At 49.7% G+C, this 16,481-nt stretch overlaps 1 protein-coding gene across 3 annotated transcripts in view; it reads right to left on the bottom strand.

Moving 5' to 3' along the window:
• Positions 1-133: 133 nt before the first annotated feature.
• LOC115557637 (SPRY domain-containing protein 3) overlaps positions 134-16,481 on the bottom strand; it is a 16,896-nt gene continuing 548 nt past the window's right edge. For all 3 annotated transcript variants that reach the window (XM_030375606.1, XM_030375607.1, XM_030375609.1), the window contains exons 2-11: positions 15,921-16,066; positions 15,399-15,474; positions 13,985-14,109; positions 12,168-12,303; positions 11,673-11,861; positions 9,223-9,372; positions 5,716-5,773; positions 5,177-5,296; positions 3,109-3,236; positions 134-2,969 (exon numbers count right to left, since the gene is read on the bottom strand). In XM_030375606.1, coding sequence (XP_030231466.1) covers positions 2,835-2,969; positions 3,109-3,236; positions 5,177-5,296; positions 5,716-5,773; positions 9,223-9,372; positions 11,673-11,861; positions 12,168-12,303; positions 13,985-14,109; positions 15,399-15,474; positions 15,921-16,048 — 1,245 coding nt within the window. In that variant the 5' untranslated portion in view covers positions 16,049-16,066 and the 3' untranslated portion in view covers positions 134-2,834. The remainder of the gene's footprint in view (positions 2,970-3,108; positions 3,237-5,176; positions 5,297-5,715; positions 5,774-9,222; positions 9,373-11,672; positions 11,862-12,167; positions 12,304-13,984; positions 14,110-15,398; positions 15,475-15,920; positions 16,067-16,481) is intronic.

Here is a 16,481-nt window from a genome sequence, read left to right as displayed (position 1 = left end):
GATCATTGGTTAAATGCAGAGGTTGAGGATGTGTATGGTGTTGGAGGGTTTGTGAGCGTTATCATTTAAACATCATCATCCTTGATTAGTAAAGTAAAGTCACAAAGACGACACACAATAAACATCAAGGAAATAATAGTCTACAGCCCTTTACCTTTAATCGAGTCATTGAGACACTCATTCACACAGCTTACAGTGAATTGGTGTATGCGTGCCGATCAGGAGTAAGGAGGGATTAGGCATTGTGCTCAATCAAGACACACTTATACATTTGGGATTGGATCCAGCAGCAATTGGCTGTGCCTCAAGTTCTCAAACACTATTTCAGGCATTTTTTGGTTGTATTTTGATTTTTTGCCACTTAAACATATGAACAAACATTAAAAAATGATTTGGCATTAAAACAGTGAACGCTTTAGTCTCCGACTGAAGAACCAGGATTGATCCGAGATTCAACCCCAGGAGACAGAACGGACTTTGCGTTATGTACATCGTCCGTTTTAGTACTCAAAATAGAACATTATCAGTCTATTAAATAGAAAAGATACATGCACACACTGGAACAATGAGAAGACAAAGAAGTATTCAAACCGCATCACTGACGTGTCTGAACACGGACATAAGTGTTGTTTTTCCTAAATAAACAAGCTTTATATTGGCCCATTAATATTCAGCTCTATAGAAGTCCAAACGTTAAGGTTCTGCATTTTAAAGTGCTGACTATGTAAAGCATATTGCATCACTTGCTTGGAAAAGCCTTTTTTTTTTTTTAACAGCCAAATATTCCTTCGGCTTCATTAATAACTAATATTCTGACGGTTCCTCCTTTCCTGCGGTAAGGCTCATTTCGATTTCACTTTAATTCCTCATTCGATTTGTATTTAGCAGACACTTTATGACCGATTCCTCTCCCGATTTGTATTCTTCCGATGCTTAGTGACCTCCAGGACATTCAGATAAAGGTCATGGAGGAGCAGGCAGGCTGGGACACCGGGGATCGAACCCATAGCCTTTCAGCTTCCAGTAAATGATGGTCCTCTTTAAGCCTGAATTCACCACGCAGTCCATGTGGTGGTTGTTTTGTTGGTCATAAGGGTGCTGTAGCACCATGGTCACTTTAGGATGGAGTATGGGGTCTCGGTGAGGTGAAAAGCAGACATACTTTTCAGAGCTCATTGGGAGTGCTTAAGTGGCCATTTTAAAACAACCTTTGGGATTCAGTCCAGTCCCTGCCTGGTGTCTGATGGGGAGTCAGCCTGGAGGACACTCTGTTTGACCAGAGGGCTAGATGGGTTTAATAGGTCTGGGTTTGACCAGAGGAGTATATGGGTGTAATGGTTCTGTTTGGCCCTAGGGATGAATGGGTTCAATGATACTGGGTTTGACCATAGGGCTAGATGGTTTAAGGGTATTCATCAGGGGTACTTATCATGAGGTCTGGGGCATATCATCATTAACAGATACAAAATATACCCGGCACATTTGGAAATTGTTAATTATATTATATTAATAGTATAATAGTAATTAATATATAAAGTAGCAGTTTTGGTTTGATAATTTATATTGGGTACTCTGGCACAGCTTAGACGATTCTGAAGTACAAGCTATTATGCATATCGGTCTTTAACCTGTAATGTTCTTCAGACTACCGGAAGAGTGTCTGGACGGCGTCAGGCTGCAGAGCCTAGTGGTTTCAGGACAGACTTCCGGTCTGTGAATTCACACCAAACAACAAGCATAAACCCTAACAAGCAGAATCACTAGTCTAATGTCGCCGTGTTCAGGTTTGCTAGAATCTAGTTACGCAACCAACATTTCCCGATGGCGCTCTAGCTGTTGTTCAAGTGATATAAATAAAACAGCAGACTGATTGTCATTCAGCGCGCTCCTCTCTACAACACTGCCAGCATGTTGCCCACTCTGTCCTCAGCACTGAGTTACTGCGGACTGCAGACTCCATCCCAGCAGGGAGCTTCACCTGTTCATGCCCGTCACCAGCAGCAGGAGACAGTTAAACAGAAACCCTTGAACATACTGTATAATGTTTAAAATATCAAATCTCTTTATTCAATAGGATGAGGGTGGCGTAAGGTCTAAAATGGTTCTTATGGTCTACTTTTGTTCAACTCTTAGAGCCAAATATAAAAATAAGTGGTGTCTCCCCTTTCTCTGTCGCCTTCGGTAAACTATTTTGGAGTTAGCGGTCAAGCAACATTTAAAACATGGAGATATGTTATGGAACAGCATTCATGTGTCGTGTTATGATCTTTGTAAACTATAGAGACCCCCCTCTGATGCAGGGCAGCCCTTTCCCCCTCAGGGCTGACCCGAGATCAGTTCTCTTAACATCTGGCTACCACACTCCCACACTGACAGACCCCAGAACCAGCCAATCACAGCAGAGCTCGTTAGCCTGCTGATTGTTCACACAGAGGGGATTGGTTGGAGGTGGACGCTGAGCTCCAGGCCCGGCTAGTGTTGGTCGACCAGGACCCAGTGGGGACAGAAGATAGAAACCTTGGCAGTGAACGCACGGTGGTCCTCCGTGGAGCTCAGCTTGGGGGTCCGGCTGGTCTAGGGTCCACCGGACCCCGGTCCAGGGGGCTGCAGGATCCTGGAGGAGTGCTGAGGCCCAGGGACGGCCCTGGGGGTCCCCTAGTCAGCCACTGAGGGGGGGGGGGGCCCAGGTATGGTCCCTGGGGGCTCGCCGGTCAGCCGCTGAGGGGGGGGGGGGCCCGGGTGGGTCCCTGGGGGTCAGCCGCTGAGGGGGGGGGGCCCGGGTGGGTCCCTGGGGGTCAGCCGCTGAGGGGGGGGCCCGGGTGGGTCCCTGGGGGTCAGCCGCTGAGGGGGTGCAGCTCCACGCGGACCTTCTCCCCCGTGCTCATCATGCCCACCGTGGGGTAGAAGCCCCCTGGTGGCAGCACCACCTCCCTGCGGCCCACCAGCTTCCCGTTCCGCGTGAAGAACACCTGATCGGACACAAGGGGGCAGCAGAGAGCAGTGAGACACACACACACACACACACACACACACACACACACACACACACACACACACACACACACACACACACACACACACACACACACACTCCCGGTCCCTTCTCACCGTGACCTTCTGGCCCCCCTCCCCCTCCTCGTCCCCCTCCTCCTCGTCCTCCTCGTTGTTGGCGTACAGGTCGTTCTGCACCTGGCTGTCCTTGGGCTGGGTGTCCGGCTCCCAGTCCTCAGAGTCGTCTGTGAGGAGGAGGAAGGGGGGGACAGGGAGACACTCAGAGGGGGTCCGACACCAGGGGAGACACTCGGACAACCTTTACCTTTCAACATTTACTGATCAACAGTATGAGGCTGACCGCCTGGTTCCTGGTTATAATCCCTGGAGAACATTATCCTATAACACGAGAGACTGACCGCCTGTTTCCTGGTTGTATTCCCGTTGGAACATGATGCCACTAACCTAGAGACTGACCGCCTGGTTCCTGGTTGTACTGACCGCCTGTTTCATGGTTGTATATGAGAGACTGACCGCCTGTTTCCCGGTTGTACTGACTGCCTGGTTCCTGGTTGTATCAGAGACTGACCACCTGGTTCCTGGTTGTACTGACCGCCTGGTGCCCGGTTGTATATCAGAGACTGACCGACTGTTTCCTGGTTGTACTGACCGCCTGGTTCCTGGTTGTATATAAGAGACTGACCGCCTGGTTCCTGGTTGTATATGAGAGACTGACCGCCTGGTTCCTGGTTGTACCGACCGCCTGGTGCTTGGTTGTATATGAGAGACTGACCGCCTGGTTCCTGGTTGTACTGACCGCCTGGTGCCTGGTTGTATATGAGAGACTGACCGCCTGTTTCCTGGTTGTACTGACGGGCTGTTTCCTGGATGTAGTCCCGTTGGAACATGATGCCACTACACTAGAGACTGACCACCTGGTTCCTGGCTGCACTGACCGCCTGTTTCCTGGTTGTACTGACCGCCTGTTTCCTGGTTGTATATGAGAGACTGACCGCCTGTTTCCCGGTTGTACTGACTGCCTGGTTCCTGGTTGTATCAGAGACTGACCACCTGGTTCCTGGTTGTACTGACCGCCTGGTGCCCGGTTGTATATCAGAGACTGACCGACTGTTTCCTGGTTGTACTGACCGCCTGGTTCCTGGTTGTATATAAGAGACTGACCGCCTGGTTCCTGGTTGTATATGAGAGACTGACCGCCTGGTTCCTGGTTGTACCGACCGCCTGGTGCTTGGTTATAATCCCTGGAGAACATTATCCTATAACACGAGAGACTGACCGCCTGTTTCCTGGTTGTATTCCCGTTGGAACATGATGCCACTAACCTAGAGACTGACCGCCTGGTTCCTGGTTGTACTGACCGCCTGTTTCATGGTTGTATATGAGAGACTGACCGCCTGTTTCCCGGTTGTACTGACTGCCTGGTTCCTGGTTGTATCAGAGACTGACCACCTGGTTCCTGGTTGTACTGACCGCCTGGTGCCCGGTTGTATATCAGAGACTGACCGACTGTTTCCTGGTTGTACTGACCGCCTGGTTCCTGGTTGTATATAAGAGACTGACCGCCTGGTTCCTGGTTGTATATGAGAGACTGACCGCCTGGTTCCTGGTTGTACCGACCGCCTGGTGCTTGGTTGTATATGAGAGACTGACCGCCTGGTTCCTGGTTGTACTGACCGCCTGGTGCCTGGTTGTATATGAGAGACTGACCGCCTGTTTCCTGGTTGTACTGACGGGCTGTTTCCTGGATGTAGTCCCGTTGGAACATGATGCCACTACACTAGAGACTGACCACCTGGTTCCTGGCTGTACTGACCGCCTGTTTCCTGGTTGTACTGACCGCCTGTTTCCTGGTTGTATATGAGAGACTGACCGCCTGTTTCCCGGTTGTACTGACTGCCTGGTTCCTATTTCTATATGAGAGACTGACCGCCTGTTCCCTGGTTGTACTGACCGCCTGGTGCCCGGTTGTATATGAGAGACTGACCGCCTGGTTCCTGGTTGTATATGAGAGACTGACCGCCTGTTCCCTGGTTGTACGGACCGCCTGGTTCCTGGTTGTATATGAGAGACTGACCGCCTGGTTCCTGGTTGTATATGAGAGACTGACCGCCTGGTTCCTGGTTGTATATGAGAGACTGACCGCCTGTTTCCTGGTTGTACTGACCGCCTGTTTCCTGGTTGTAGTCCCTGGGGAACATGATGCCACAGCCCATGAGGTCCCCCTGGTTGCAGCGGGGTCCGAAGGGGTCCCCCACCCCACTGCCGTGGAACATCTTGCCGTCGTCTGCAGAGGAGAAGTCAGTCGTTAGTCTACGGCCTTCACTGCCTTCTGAACATGAGGGAAAAAGCTGCCTATTGCATCTATCTTACTTCATATTTCGGCTCACTTGAATATTAATTTGTTAACGTGTCAACTTCTATTTTCAAAGAAAATAAATGTGTCCGTCGGACACAAGTAGAAATGATGATTTCAAAACCTGTTCCCTTCACTGGGCTGCACTGATGCATCGCTTCAACAGATTCAAGACTTGACTGTCAGTAGCAATATTATCTGTATGCAGTAGGGTGTGTGTGTGTGTGTGTGTGTGTGTGTGTGTGTGTGTGTGTGTGTGTGTGTGTGTGTGTGTGTGTGTGTGTGTGTGTGTGTGTGTGTGTGTGTGTGTGTGTGTGTGTGTGTGTGTGTGTGTGTGTTCCTCCACCCACCAGCGTGGTATGCGATAGATCCTCTGCTCCACCCAGGGTGTCTGTTCTTAGGGTAGTCCTGTCAACACACAGACAAATATAGTATTTAATAGACCAATTAACAGTCGAGAGCAATTATGTGCTCCCCCTAAAGCGGGGTCATTTTTGGTGAAAGGGAAATGCCCTATCTCACCTGCAGGGGCAGTAACACACCTGAGTGGTATTAGATCACCTTCAGAGATCTCTTGCCCTATCCTACTGAACCTTCTAGTGCCTGAATCAGCACCTTTAAGAGGGTAGGAGTTGGAAAATATAATGACCTAAACAAGCCTGAACTCATCACTAATCCCAGACCATTACTGTAGAACTAGACCAAACTCATCTCTAATCACAAACTGCTACTGTACTTACTAGACCTTACATCTCTTCAGACCAACCCATCACTAATCACAAACCATTACTTTACTAACCAAACTCGACATCTCTAAAGACCAAACCCATCAATAATCACAAACCATTACTTTACTAACCAAACTCGACATCTCTAAAGACCAAACCCATCACTTATCACAAACCATCACTGTACTAACTAAACCCTACATTAGGGATGGGCCGATGTCGACGATAGATGGATTCCATCGTCGATCGTCTCAAGTTACCGATGAAAGGGCGATTTTCTGAAAGAAAATGATACGTGTATCCATGTCGATTATAGCAGACTACACCACCTCTTCTATTCTGCATGGAATTCTATTCCGATCAGAGAATTGTATTCCGATTGAGGCGTATATATGATAATTTTTTATTCCGACTGAGCTGTTAGTTCCACTTCTAATCGGATCAGAAGTGTCCGGTGTAAACGCGGCTATGTGGCAGAGCTATTGCGCATGTGTGTGTGCCTGAACGTCCTCACGCTCTGGCGTCAACGGAAGATGGAAGCTTTGCAGACGATCGCCCAACCCTACCCTACATCTCTAAAGACCAACTCCTCACTAATCACAAACCATTACTGCAGCCATTACAGAAGAATCAACCAACTTAATAAACCAGTGTATGAAATAAACCAAATAGCCACGCACCATAGCAGAGCCCTTTATCAGACAGTAGTGTTCTGCCATCGGCCTCAGGGGGGTTAGAGTGGTGAGGCTGAGCTCTGACACCTCCCCGAGACCAGGACCCAGAGATCAGCGTGTAGCTGAACTGTCAATTACCTCAGCTGGACGCCTGGAACGGCCATCGTAAAGAGCAAGCAAAGGTCGATCTTCAAAGTAACAACTCTCCTCTGTTTCGGCACCGCATTGTTGGAACGAGCTCCCTGCCGACGTCAGGAGGAGTCCCTCACTGGCTTCAGCAAAAGACTCAAGACTCACTTGTTCAGAGTTCACCTAGACTCTGCATAGCCAGCCCCCCTTACCCCCCACCCCCCTCTTACGCACTTATTGTATGTTGTACGTTCTGACCCTTAATGTACGCACTTATTGTGGTTTGTACGTGCTGACCCTTAAAAATAGTACTTAGCATTGTGTAGCATCTTATCCTAGCTATCATTGTTGCATACGGGGAATGGGTTAAACTAGTGATTGTTAGTGCTTGGCACTTGGTTCTATGAACATCCCTCCTGTACCGACAGAGATATATTGATATTTCTCTTTCTTCTGACTAATGTACTTAGCGTAAGTCTCTTTGGATACAGGCGTCTGCTAAACGCCCTTAGTGTAAATTTAGATGAAGGGAGCGGCCAGCCTCTGTTCAGGGCAGCAGAGGAACGCACAACAACACGCTCCCCCAGCGTCAGAGTCATCTCTTGTTGCCGGAACCACACGCCCGTCTCAATGTTTGCAACCAGGGGCAACAGGCGCCGTTTGTTTTTCCCCCTCTCTGCGTGAGAGCTCCGGCATAACAAAAGCTCTGGGAGGACAGCGGGGGCATCAACGTCAGATCCCGGGACAGGTTCGAAACCAGACCACAGGAATGGATACTGCGCCAAGACCGCAGACGGGAGAGGTTTCCCCGAGCGGCTGAAAGTCGAGTCCCCCCTGGGGGGAGAGGCGTACGGGCAGCGCCGGCGTGCGGAGCTGGAGAAGCGGGGGTGCGGAGTGAGGCATCGATACCTCCGTCAGCAGCCCCCGGGGGGGGGGGGGGAGCCACGCCCCGAAGGAGCGGAGGTGTTTTGCTACACCACTGAGTCACGGTAGCATCAGGTGACGGAGGTGATGGGGGCTACACCGCTGGGTAACCACTGCACCATCAGGTGACGGAGGCTCCAGCAGTTAGTTACCAGAGCACCATCGGGTGATGGAGGCTCCACCACTGAGTCACAGGGCCGTCAGGTGATGGAGGCTGTACCACTGAGTCACAGCACCATCAGGTGATGGAGGGGACGGAGGCTCCCCCGGCTGGCCGCCCATAAGTCTTCCCCTCCACATTAAGTCCTCATTGGAATGACTTAATGAAGGCAGCCAATCAGGGGCCATTAAACCACCATTAGGACAGGATGTGCTGGTTCAAAAGGTACGGGGTCAATGATTGCGCCTCTGTTGTGTAAACATTCCTACGGTCGTTTCTCTGAGAACGGCCTCAACATGGAGCCTGTGCGCCGTCCCCGATTAGGATCCACCGCATCAGGGGAGAGGAACCCGCCGGATGGAGCGAGGGCCGGGAGCCCCTTAATGCGATGTGAGGAGCAGGGGTACGGGGAAGGGGTACAGAGAAGGGGAGCAGGGGTACGGCATATTGGGTAGCCCCGCCCATTCTGCCGGCGATTTGAGTTCGCCCTGCGGAAGTGTCTGGAGAAGAGCACTACATTTCTTTCTAATTTCGATAAGTTTTTGCGGGAGCCAATCCCCAAGCTGGCTTTTCCCCCTGGCGCGCCATTGGCTGGTTTAACAAAACGACGGGGAAGCGACGGCAAGCAGCCAATCGCGTACAGTCATTTGAACTAGGCCCGTTGATCACGCCTCTGCTGGAGAAACTGACGGCAGCTTCCCCAGACCGGCGTGAAATCTACGAATGAGCTTGGTCTGGCAGTAGCCATGCTAGGTGCACTGAGCCTAGTGACGGTGGCCGCACCCCACAACACATCAAAACGGCAAACAAATCCCTCGCCAATCGAACGCCATCACAGATCCGCTCCTCGTCTCTCTGTGAGAACCCGACACTTGACCATCTGCATCGCATTGTGCCATCAATCCTGAACGCCGCAAAAACAAGAGCACGCACACCCACTGTGGAAAACCAAACCACGGGCAGAATGAGAGAATATTTATGCTCTGATCGTTCCTCCCGCCCGGTCATCCATCACTCCAGTGGAAAGAGTGAGGAGGAGGAGGAGGGAGGAGGAAGGTGGAGGAGGAGGAGGAGGAGGAGGAGGAGATGGGGGGGGCCCATCCACGGCAGGGAACTCTCCCCACATGACGGACAGATCACCCCGAGCTAAGTACACAATGCGGCGGCGGCGGCAGCGGCGGCTCCCGGCAGAGCGAGCGTGTTCTGCGTGGGGGGGGGGGGGGGGGGGTTGGAGACTCTTACCCTGCGCGCCAGCCCCAGGGCGATGTAGCACTTCTCCCCGCCGCTCATGATCTCCAGCTCGTAGTAGTGGGCCTGCGTGTCCAGGGGCCAGCGGGCCTGGGCCAGACCCACGTCCACCATGCTCTTCCCCTTGCCCCGGTACTCCAGCAGCTGGGGGAGCAGGGACACCCACACACAGGTCAATGGGATGGGTTTATACAGCGGTACTCTGACCAGTGGCCGCTCAAAGCTCTGCACAATACTGCCTAATGGGGCTATGGGCGATTCAACGAATTTCGATCTCGATTTCGATTTTAGCATCAAACGATCACAAAATTAACAGAATCGAGTTTTTGATTTTCTTTTAAATGTTTTATAGAAAGTAGAACAGCTGGATACATATCTGTACATTCATTTAGATTTGAACATTTTCTTTTGGACCATTTCGTGTATTTTTTTAAGGCGAAGTTTCGCGGCTCTCAATAACAAAGTTTTTTGGAGAGAGAAATGCTGAATAAATACATCATGTTTTCAAACTCAAAAAAAATAATAGTGTGATATCGTGATATCAATATTGACCAAAATATCGATATTATGATTTTTTCCATAATCGAACAGCCCTACTGCCTGACATTCACCCATTCATGCACATTCACACACTGACGGCGGGGTCAGCCATGGGAGGAGACAGCCAGCTCGTCGTGAGCAGTGAGGGTGAGGCGTCTTGCTCAGGGACACCTCGACGCTCGGAAGTGTGTAGAAGTGACTCAGGCACCCAGGGACTCAGGCATGAGGAGCGGGTCGGCGAGTCTCCGGAAGGGTGCTAGTTCAGGGATTGAACTAGGAACCATCCGCTTGTTCAACCTAGTTCTATCTAGGCGACAGTAGTGAGGGTTAGCTGTCTTGCACTGTCTTTACACTCATCGACACAAGGTCGCTAGTTTGATCCCCAACGCGCACAGGTCCCAGCAGAGTGACCGACCGTGCTCGGGGGGGCAGAGAGTGTTGCTAGTTCGATCTAGCAACCTTTCGGTTACCAGCCAACCCGCTCTACCTCCTGAGCCACATGGTGTCCCCAGGAGATTCGCTGCGGAGCTAGACGCCTGGATCGGATCGAGCACCGGCTCATTCGCATGGTTCGTTCATCACGGAGGACGCATCTCTGAACAATGGATTCCCTCTCAGTTCCCTCGTCCGCTATTAAAGTTAGTATTAGCCAGGCAGACTGAGGTGGGCTGTTTAGTCAGATATCTGGCCATAAAGAGGATTATAATAACACAAAACACTGTTTTATAGTGTGTATTTAATCATCATGTTCATTAACCTTTCAAGTTATACTATAAAGGTTATAAGTTTTACTTTGAGTAGCGGTATGAGATCTCGCAGTATCAAAGTCTCCTAAAGGCCTGAAGGTCACTACTAGCTTCCTCGGTCTTCGTCGTCAGGGGGAAAAAGAAAAACAAAGAAAACGGAAAACTCGGCAAACCCTGTGAACAAAGACGAGCGAGGTGACCTTGATCCGGTTAATTAAAGGCCCAGCAGGCCTTAAAGGTACAGGGGCTAATTAGAGGTGAGGGGGTTGGGAGATCAGAGGCTGCAGGGCATCCAGCTGCAGCCCAGCCCCAATCCTCCTGACACGAGGAGCCTTCCTGTGTCTCACCTCTCCGTGCTCCGTCTGACTCACCGCCTGTCAGCAGCACCGACGTATTGAGCCCAATTACCTCTCCTCATGTCAGGTCAGGTCAGCCCATGTTAAGAGAAAACCCACTTTGACCAAACCGTTTTCGTTTGCTACCGTCTACATTGTTGGTTCTTTGATTTTAGAAAGCGTGTCGTTTGCTCTTTTGTTGTTTTCAACGTTTCCAAACGTTACTCTTTAAGATAAGGTTCTACTTTATTGATCCCAGACTTGAAGTATGGGCTGAATGTGATGAATATATGGTCCTATACATACGATACTTACTCTTTATGCTTACATGTAGTAGAAGCTTCGCAAACATGATTTATTAAAGGGGCAGTATGAAGGATTGAGTGGCATCTAGTGGCGAGGAAGCAGATTACAACAATAGGAATACCCTACAGCTGTTTTTCCGTTCTGGGCTACTGTAGGAACATGGCGATGCATCACGGCGTCTAGTTGAACTCTTATGGAATTCGAGCTCACATGAGGACCTGCAGTGTCACCCCGGCTCTGGTGTTTCCACAGTCATGTTCCAAAAGCCCTACAGTCTCAAAAACACTCCACTGCTGCTTGATGGGCACCGTGCCGGTTACCGTGACGACACATTCACCGAGCCGGTTACCGTGACGTCACTGTGCCGGTCACCGCGACGACACATTAAATGGGCCGGTTAGCGAGACGGCGCGGCGCGCCGGGACATTTGCCGTGTCGGTTACCGTGACGACACATTCACCTCCACGGATCACCGTGACAACACACACCGTGCCGGTTACCGTCCCCCGGGACTCACCGTGCCGGTGGCCGTGACGTCGTGCAGGCGGCCCCAGTCGTCCTCGTGGCTGTCCACGATCATCATGCCGTCCTCGTCCTCCCTCCGCCACTCGGCGTGCAGGTCCAGCTGCACCTCCTCCCCCAGCGAGTGCATCCCCAGGGCGGGGTAGAGCCCCTCGGGGGGGCGGCCCACCTCCACCTTACCTACCTGGACACACAGAGGAGGCTGCAGAGGCTGTCCACGCACACACACACGCATACACACTATATCCATTTTTTTCCACATGCATCCAGTTACACACACACAGTTATGTCTACACATATTTACATCTCCCACAAACACACACGTATTTCTTCACGTACATCCAATAACACACACCTATATACATACATCCAATACCACACACACACACACACACACACACACACACACACACACACACACACACACACACACACACACACACACACACACACACACACACACACACACACACACACACACACACACTACCTCCTTGCCGTTCTTGGTGAAGAACACTGTAATCTTTCCATCGCTGAGAGGATCAATGAAGATTCCACAGCCAATCCTGTCGCCACGGTTACACTTGGGTCCAAACTGCTGACCTACCGTGTTACCGTTGTAGAGCCTGCGGACGGAACAGGGACGGTGAGGATGGCCGGCGGGGGCTAGGGTGTTCAGCCCAAAGGTTGTGTGTTCGATTCCCAACCTTTGGGAAGGACGGCTAAGCCCCTCTGTTCCTTAAGACTCTGACGCACCCCAGAGTAACCAAGTGTCTGAGATAAAAGTCCATAGGGACTGGACTTTGGTTCAGTGAGATAGGGATGTCTGCAGGCCAGCATCATGATGCAGCACAAAGTCCATCCCATACCAAAGGGGATGACAGGGCTATTATTGAACAAATTCAAAGCTCAGATGCATACAATTAGCATTGAAGCAACAACCCTAGGACATCAACTCATACATCACTGAACATAAGACAGTGTGTGCACATCAGTGTGTGTACATCAGTGTGTGTACATCAGTGTGTGTACATCAGTCTGTACATCAGTGTGTGTACATCAGTGTTGTGTACATCAGTGTGTGTTCATCAGTGTGTGTTCATCAGTGTTGTGTACGTGTACTAGGGATTGACCGATTATCGGCCGGGCCGATTATCGGCGCCGATATTCAGCATTTTGCCGTATATCGGCATCAGCCTTTTTTTTTTATCCGACGGCCGATAAGAGATCAATTCAAAACAGGGTTATTTTGGCTCTGATGCAGCCGCGCCTCTCTGTCTGCTGTCACTACGCTGTCTCCGGCCTTGTCCCACCCACAGCACCATCTGATTGGTTACACGCTCTGGTTACACGCAGAGCCACGACGGGTAACAACCAATCAGCAGTGAAAGCTGTGCATGCACAGTGCTCACACACACGGCGGAGAGGAGAAAAGGTTTTGTCTGGTTTGGTTTCGAGGTAAGTTAAGGCAGCAGACTCTCGCGAAATTGTAATAAACATCCCAGTCCTATACAACTCACAACTACTAGTAACATTACTGTGACCCCATTAACGTTATCGAAACATAAGCGGCAGCTCTGCTCGCTCGCTAGCTTTTAGCGTAACGTTAGCCCAGCGGTCAGCTTTCTCCTTCTCTGGCTCTAGACGCTCAGCAGACTGTAGAAAAACTCTACAACTCACGACTACTAACGTTACGGTGAGGCCCAATACGTTAGCAGCAGCTGTCTGTTCCCCTATAAACACTGATTATTAAAGTGAAGATGCTTTAGGGTATTTAGTGTTTTTAAACGGTTTAATCACTTGAAACAAGGTTGCTGATAATATTGATAGGGAAATAGTCAGTGATAAAAGTAAGAAGTGTGTGTGTGTGTGTGTGAGAGAGAGTAAAATTCAGTTAGTTTTATTACAGGGAAGCACGATGAGGGGATGGCTAGAGAATAGTTAGTGTGTGTGTGTGTGTGTGTGTGTGTGTGTGTGTGTGTGTGTGTGTGTGGAAAATTTTGACGCCAATATTTTCCCCTTTTCTGTAAATTAATATCGGCTACAAATATCGGTTATCGGCCCCCTTGACTACTAATAATCGGTATCGGCCCTGAAAAAAACATATCGGTCTATCTCTAACGTGTACGTTCGTGTTGTGTACATCAGTGTTGTGTACATCAGTGTGTGGTCACTGGTCACATCAGTGTGTGGTCACATCAGTGTGTGGTCACATCAGTGTGTGTGTACATCAGTGTGTGTGTACATCAGTGTGTGTGTACATCAGTGTGTGTGTAGTGCTACGTGTATTGTTGTGCGAACACCTACTTGCCGTCGTCGGCGTGGTAGGCCACCGACTGGGGCAGCCAGCCGGGCTGATGATCCAGCTTGTAGTTCTGGGGCACCAGGCCCACGGCGATCATCCCCCTCACCCCCGTGTCGATGATGGTCACCTGCACACATGCGGGAACATCCAACCTTCAACACCCCATTCACACTGGCTTTACATTACGTTTGTCGGACGCTTTTCTCCAAAGTAACTTAGAACGGTTCACACACACGTTCAACAACGACAAAGCGACACCCAGCTCATCGGGAGAGCAGTTAGGATGAGGCGGCTTGCACAGGGAAACCTCGACGCTAGGAGGAGCCGGGGATCGAACTAGCAACCTTTCAAAACATCTTAACTTTAGAGTTGAGCGCATTCGTTCGGAGCGTGGTTACCAAGGAGAATGAAGGCTAAAACGTCCTCACCCCTGTTTTCATGTATCGTCAGCCTTGTAATGATACACCCACGGTTGTCATAGTACTTCATATTTCATCAAGAACAAACCAAATGTGATGATAAAAAATCTGGAATAGCAGGTTTTGAACGAACAGCCCTGGTAACCCTGGCAAAGCAGGAAGTCTGTGGCGTGCGTCTCGCCCCTCCCCCCCAGCAGCGGCCCAGTGTTCCCAGTACTTCCAGTCCTCTTGATGGGGAGTTATCTGGAGCGAGTCGGGCCCCAAGAGGGGGTGGGCCCTACACGGTTCACTTTGCTCCACTTGGTCTTGTTAAAACAAAAAATATCAATTTACCCTTCCATGAACTAACGTCATCACCCGGACGCCGGAGCCATGAGGCCTGACAGCCACAGACGGGTCTCGAGCGTTGAGTGCACACACACTCCGTGGTTTTAAGGACCCGTCCCGGGGGAGCCATCATCGCAGACGCATTACAATCACAACATTGGCCTAATCGGGCGAGGAGAGCAGGAACAATACTGCTTTCCCATGACCTCACCCCCCATCCACTGGGAATGTGTGTGTGTGTGTGTGTGTGTGTGTGTGTGTGTGTGTGTGTGTGTGTGTGTGTGTGTGTGTGTGTGTGTGTGTGTGTGTGTGTGTGTGTGTGTGTGTGTGTGTGTGTGTATATATGTATTTAAAGGAAATACGTCTCTCTGTTGTGGCGATATGTTATGGCCGTTGGAGCGCTGGAAAGTGTGGCCTGACGTAGCTCCCTCCCAGATGTGACCTTATACCTGTCTGGTTGATAAGTGAGCTGTCACTAAACGTCGTGATGACCAACAGTCAAGCGGTGTTCTCTAATGGGATGGAAGAGTTATGAAACCACTTGATAGAATCGTAGATAAGATGCAACACCTACAGAGCAATACAAGCTGATTACGTCATGTTTTAATGGCTGGGATTTCATTTGAAGTAATGAAGCCCTGAAGATGGATAGTGACTGTTAAACTCTTACCTCAAAATAGCAGTTTCCTTTAGACACTGGGCGGGGGGCGACGTAACAGCCCACCTCATCCGAGTTCCCATGATATCTTCAGGTAATTTCAGAAAGGGACAAGAAGTATTGAGTTTAGTGCTTTTTTATAATTCATAGAATAGTTGATCAAGTGAACTAGACTTTCAAATCTGAGACCTGCTCCAACCCTGACTACATTCAAATCAAGGTTTAAAAACTAGCTTTCTTCTAAACTATTATCGATTTTACCTTATATTTTATTCAAATGTCTTTCATGTATTCTTTTAAATCATGTTTTCATGCGTCTTTCATTGTTTCTTTGAAATCCAGTGGTTAAATGTGTTTTATGCCCTCTATGAAAGCCTGTTTTATTGCATTGTAAGACATGTTTTGATGTGAAGCCTATTGACTGCCTTGTGCATGAAGCGTTCTCTATAAATACAGCTGCCAAGACCAGTCAGTCTTTACAGCTCATTCAGCGGCAGAATGTGGTTCTACCAGGTGAGTGTTTGTCATGTTTACCGCAGCACGTCACCGTTCCTCTGGATCTTCTTGAACCGCTCCCGGTACCGCACGGCTCGGACTTCTCGAATCTCCCGAATCCGCCGCCTCCAGTTCAGGAAGCGGTAGTGAAGGTTTATGTCGTCCATTTTCTGATGTGGTCAAACCTGAAAGTAACAAAACAATCGACTGTTGGACTGTTGTCAGCACTGGATTATTTGAAAGAGGAAATTAAGGTCTATCAATAAGTGTTGATGCATAATGGTAAGAAACAAAGACGTTTCATTTCAGGTGATGCATGAACACAACCATCTTTCAGGTAGATTGTGGTTGTCCCAATATAACCTATTCAAAAACTTAAAACTACCCATGAAGCTAAGTGATATACTCCAATTCGAATGGTGATTGTTTACATTAACTGGTAGAGTACACACAGGGAGTCTCCACTCCAAAACCTCGTCTCGAAAACCAGTGGTAGAAGATAACACACATCCTGGAGCCTTCATCCAATAACAGTGGTAGATAATACACAACCATGTTGAGTAGTGGTCAAGGGATGTACATGTGCTGGTATACTTTGAT

The sequence above is a fragment of the Gadus morhua genome, chromosome 13, assembly GCF_902167405.1.
Source record: "Gadus morhua chromosome 13, gadMor3.0, whole genome shotgun sequence".
Classification (NCBI taxonomy): domain Eukaryota; kingdom Metazoa; phylum Chordata; class Actinopteri; order Gadiformes; family Gadidae; genus Gadus; species Gadus morhua.
Note: the sequence above shows the minus strand (reverse complement) of the source record. Positions and strands in the feature narration are given on the sequence as shown.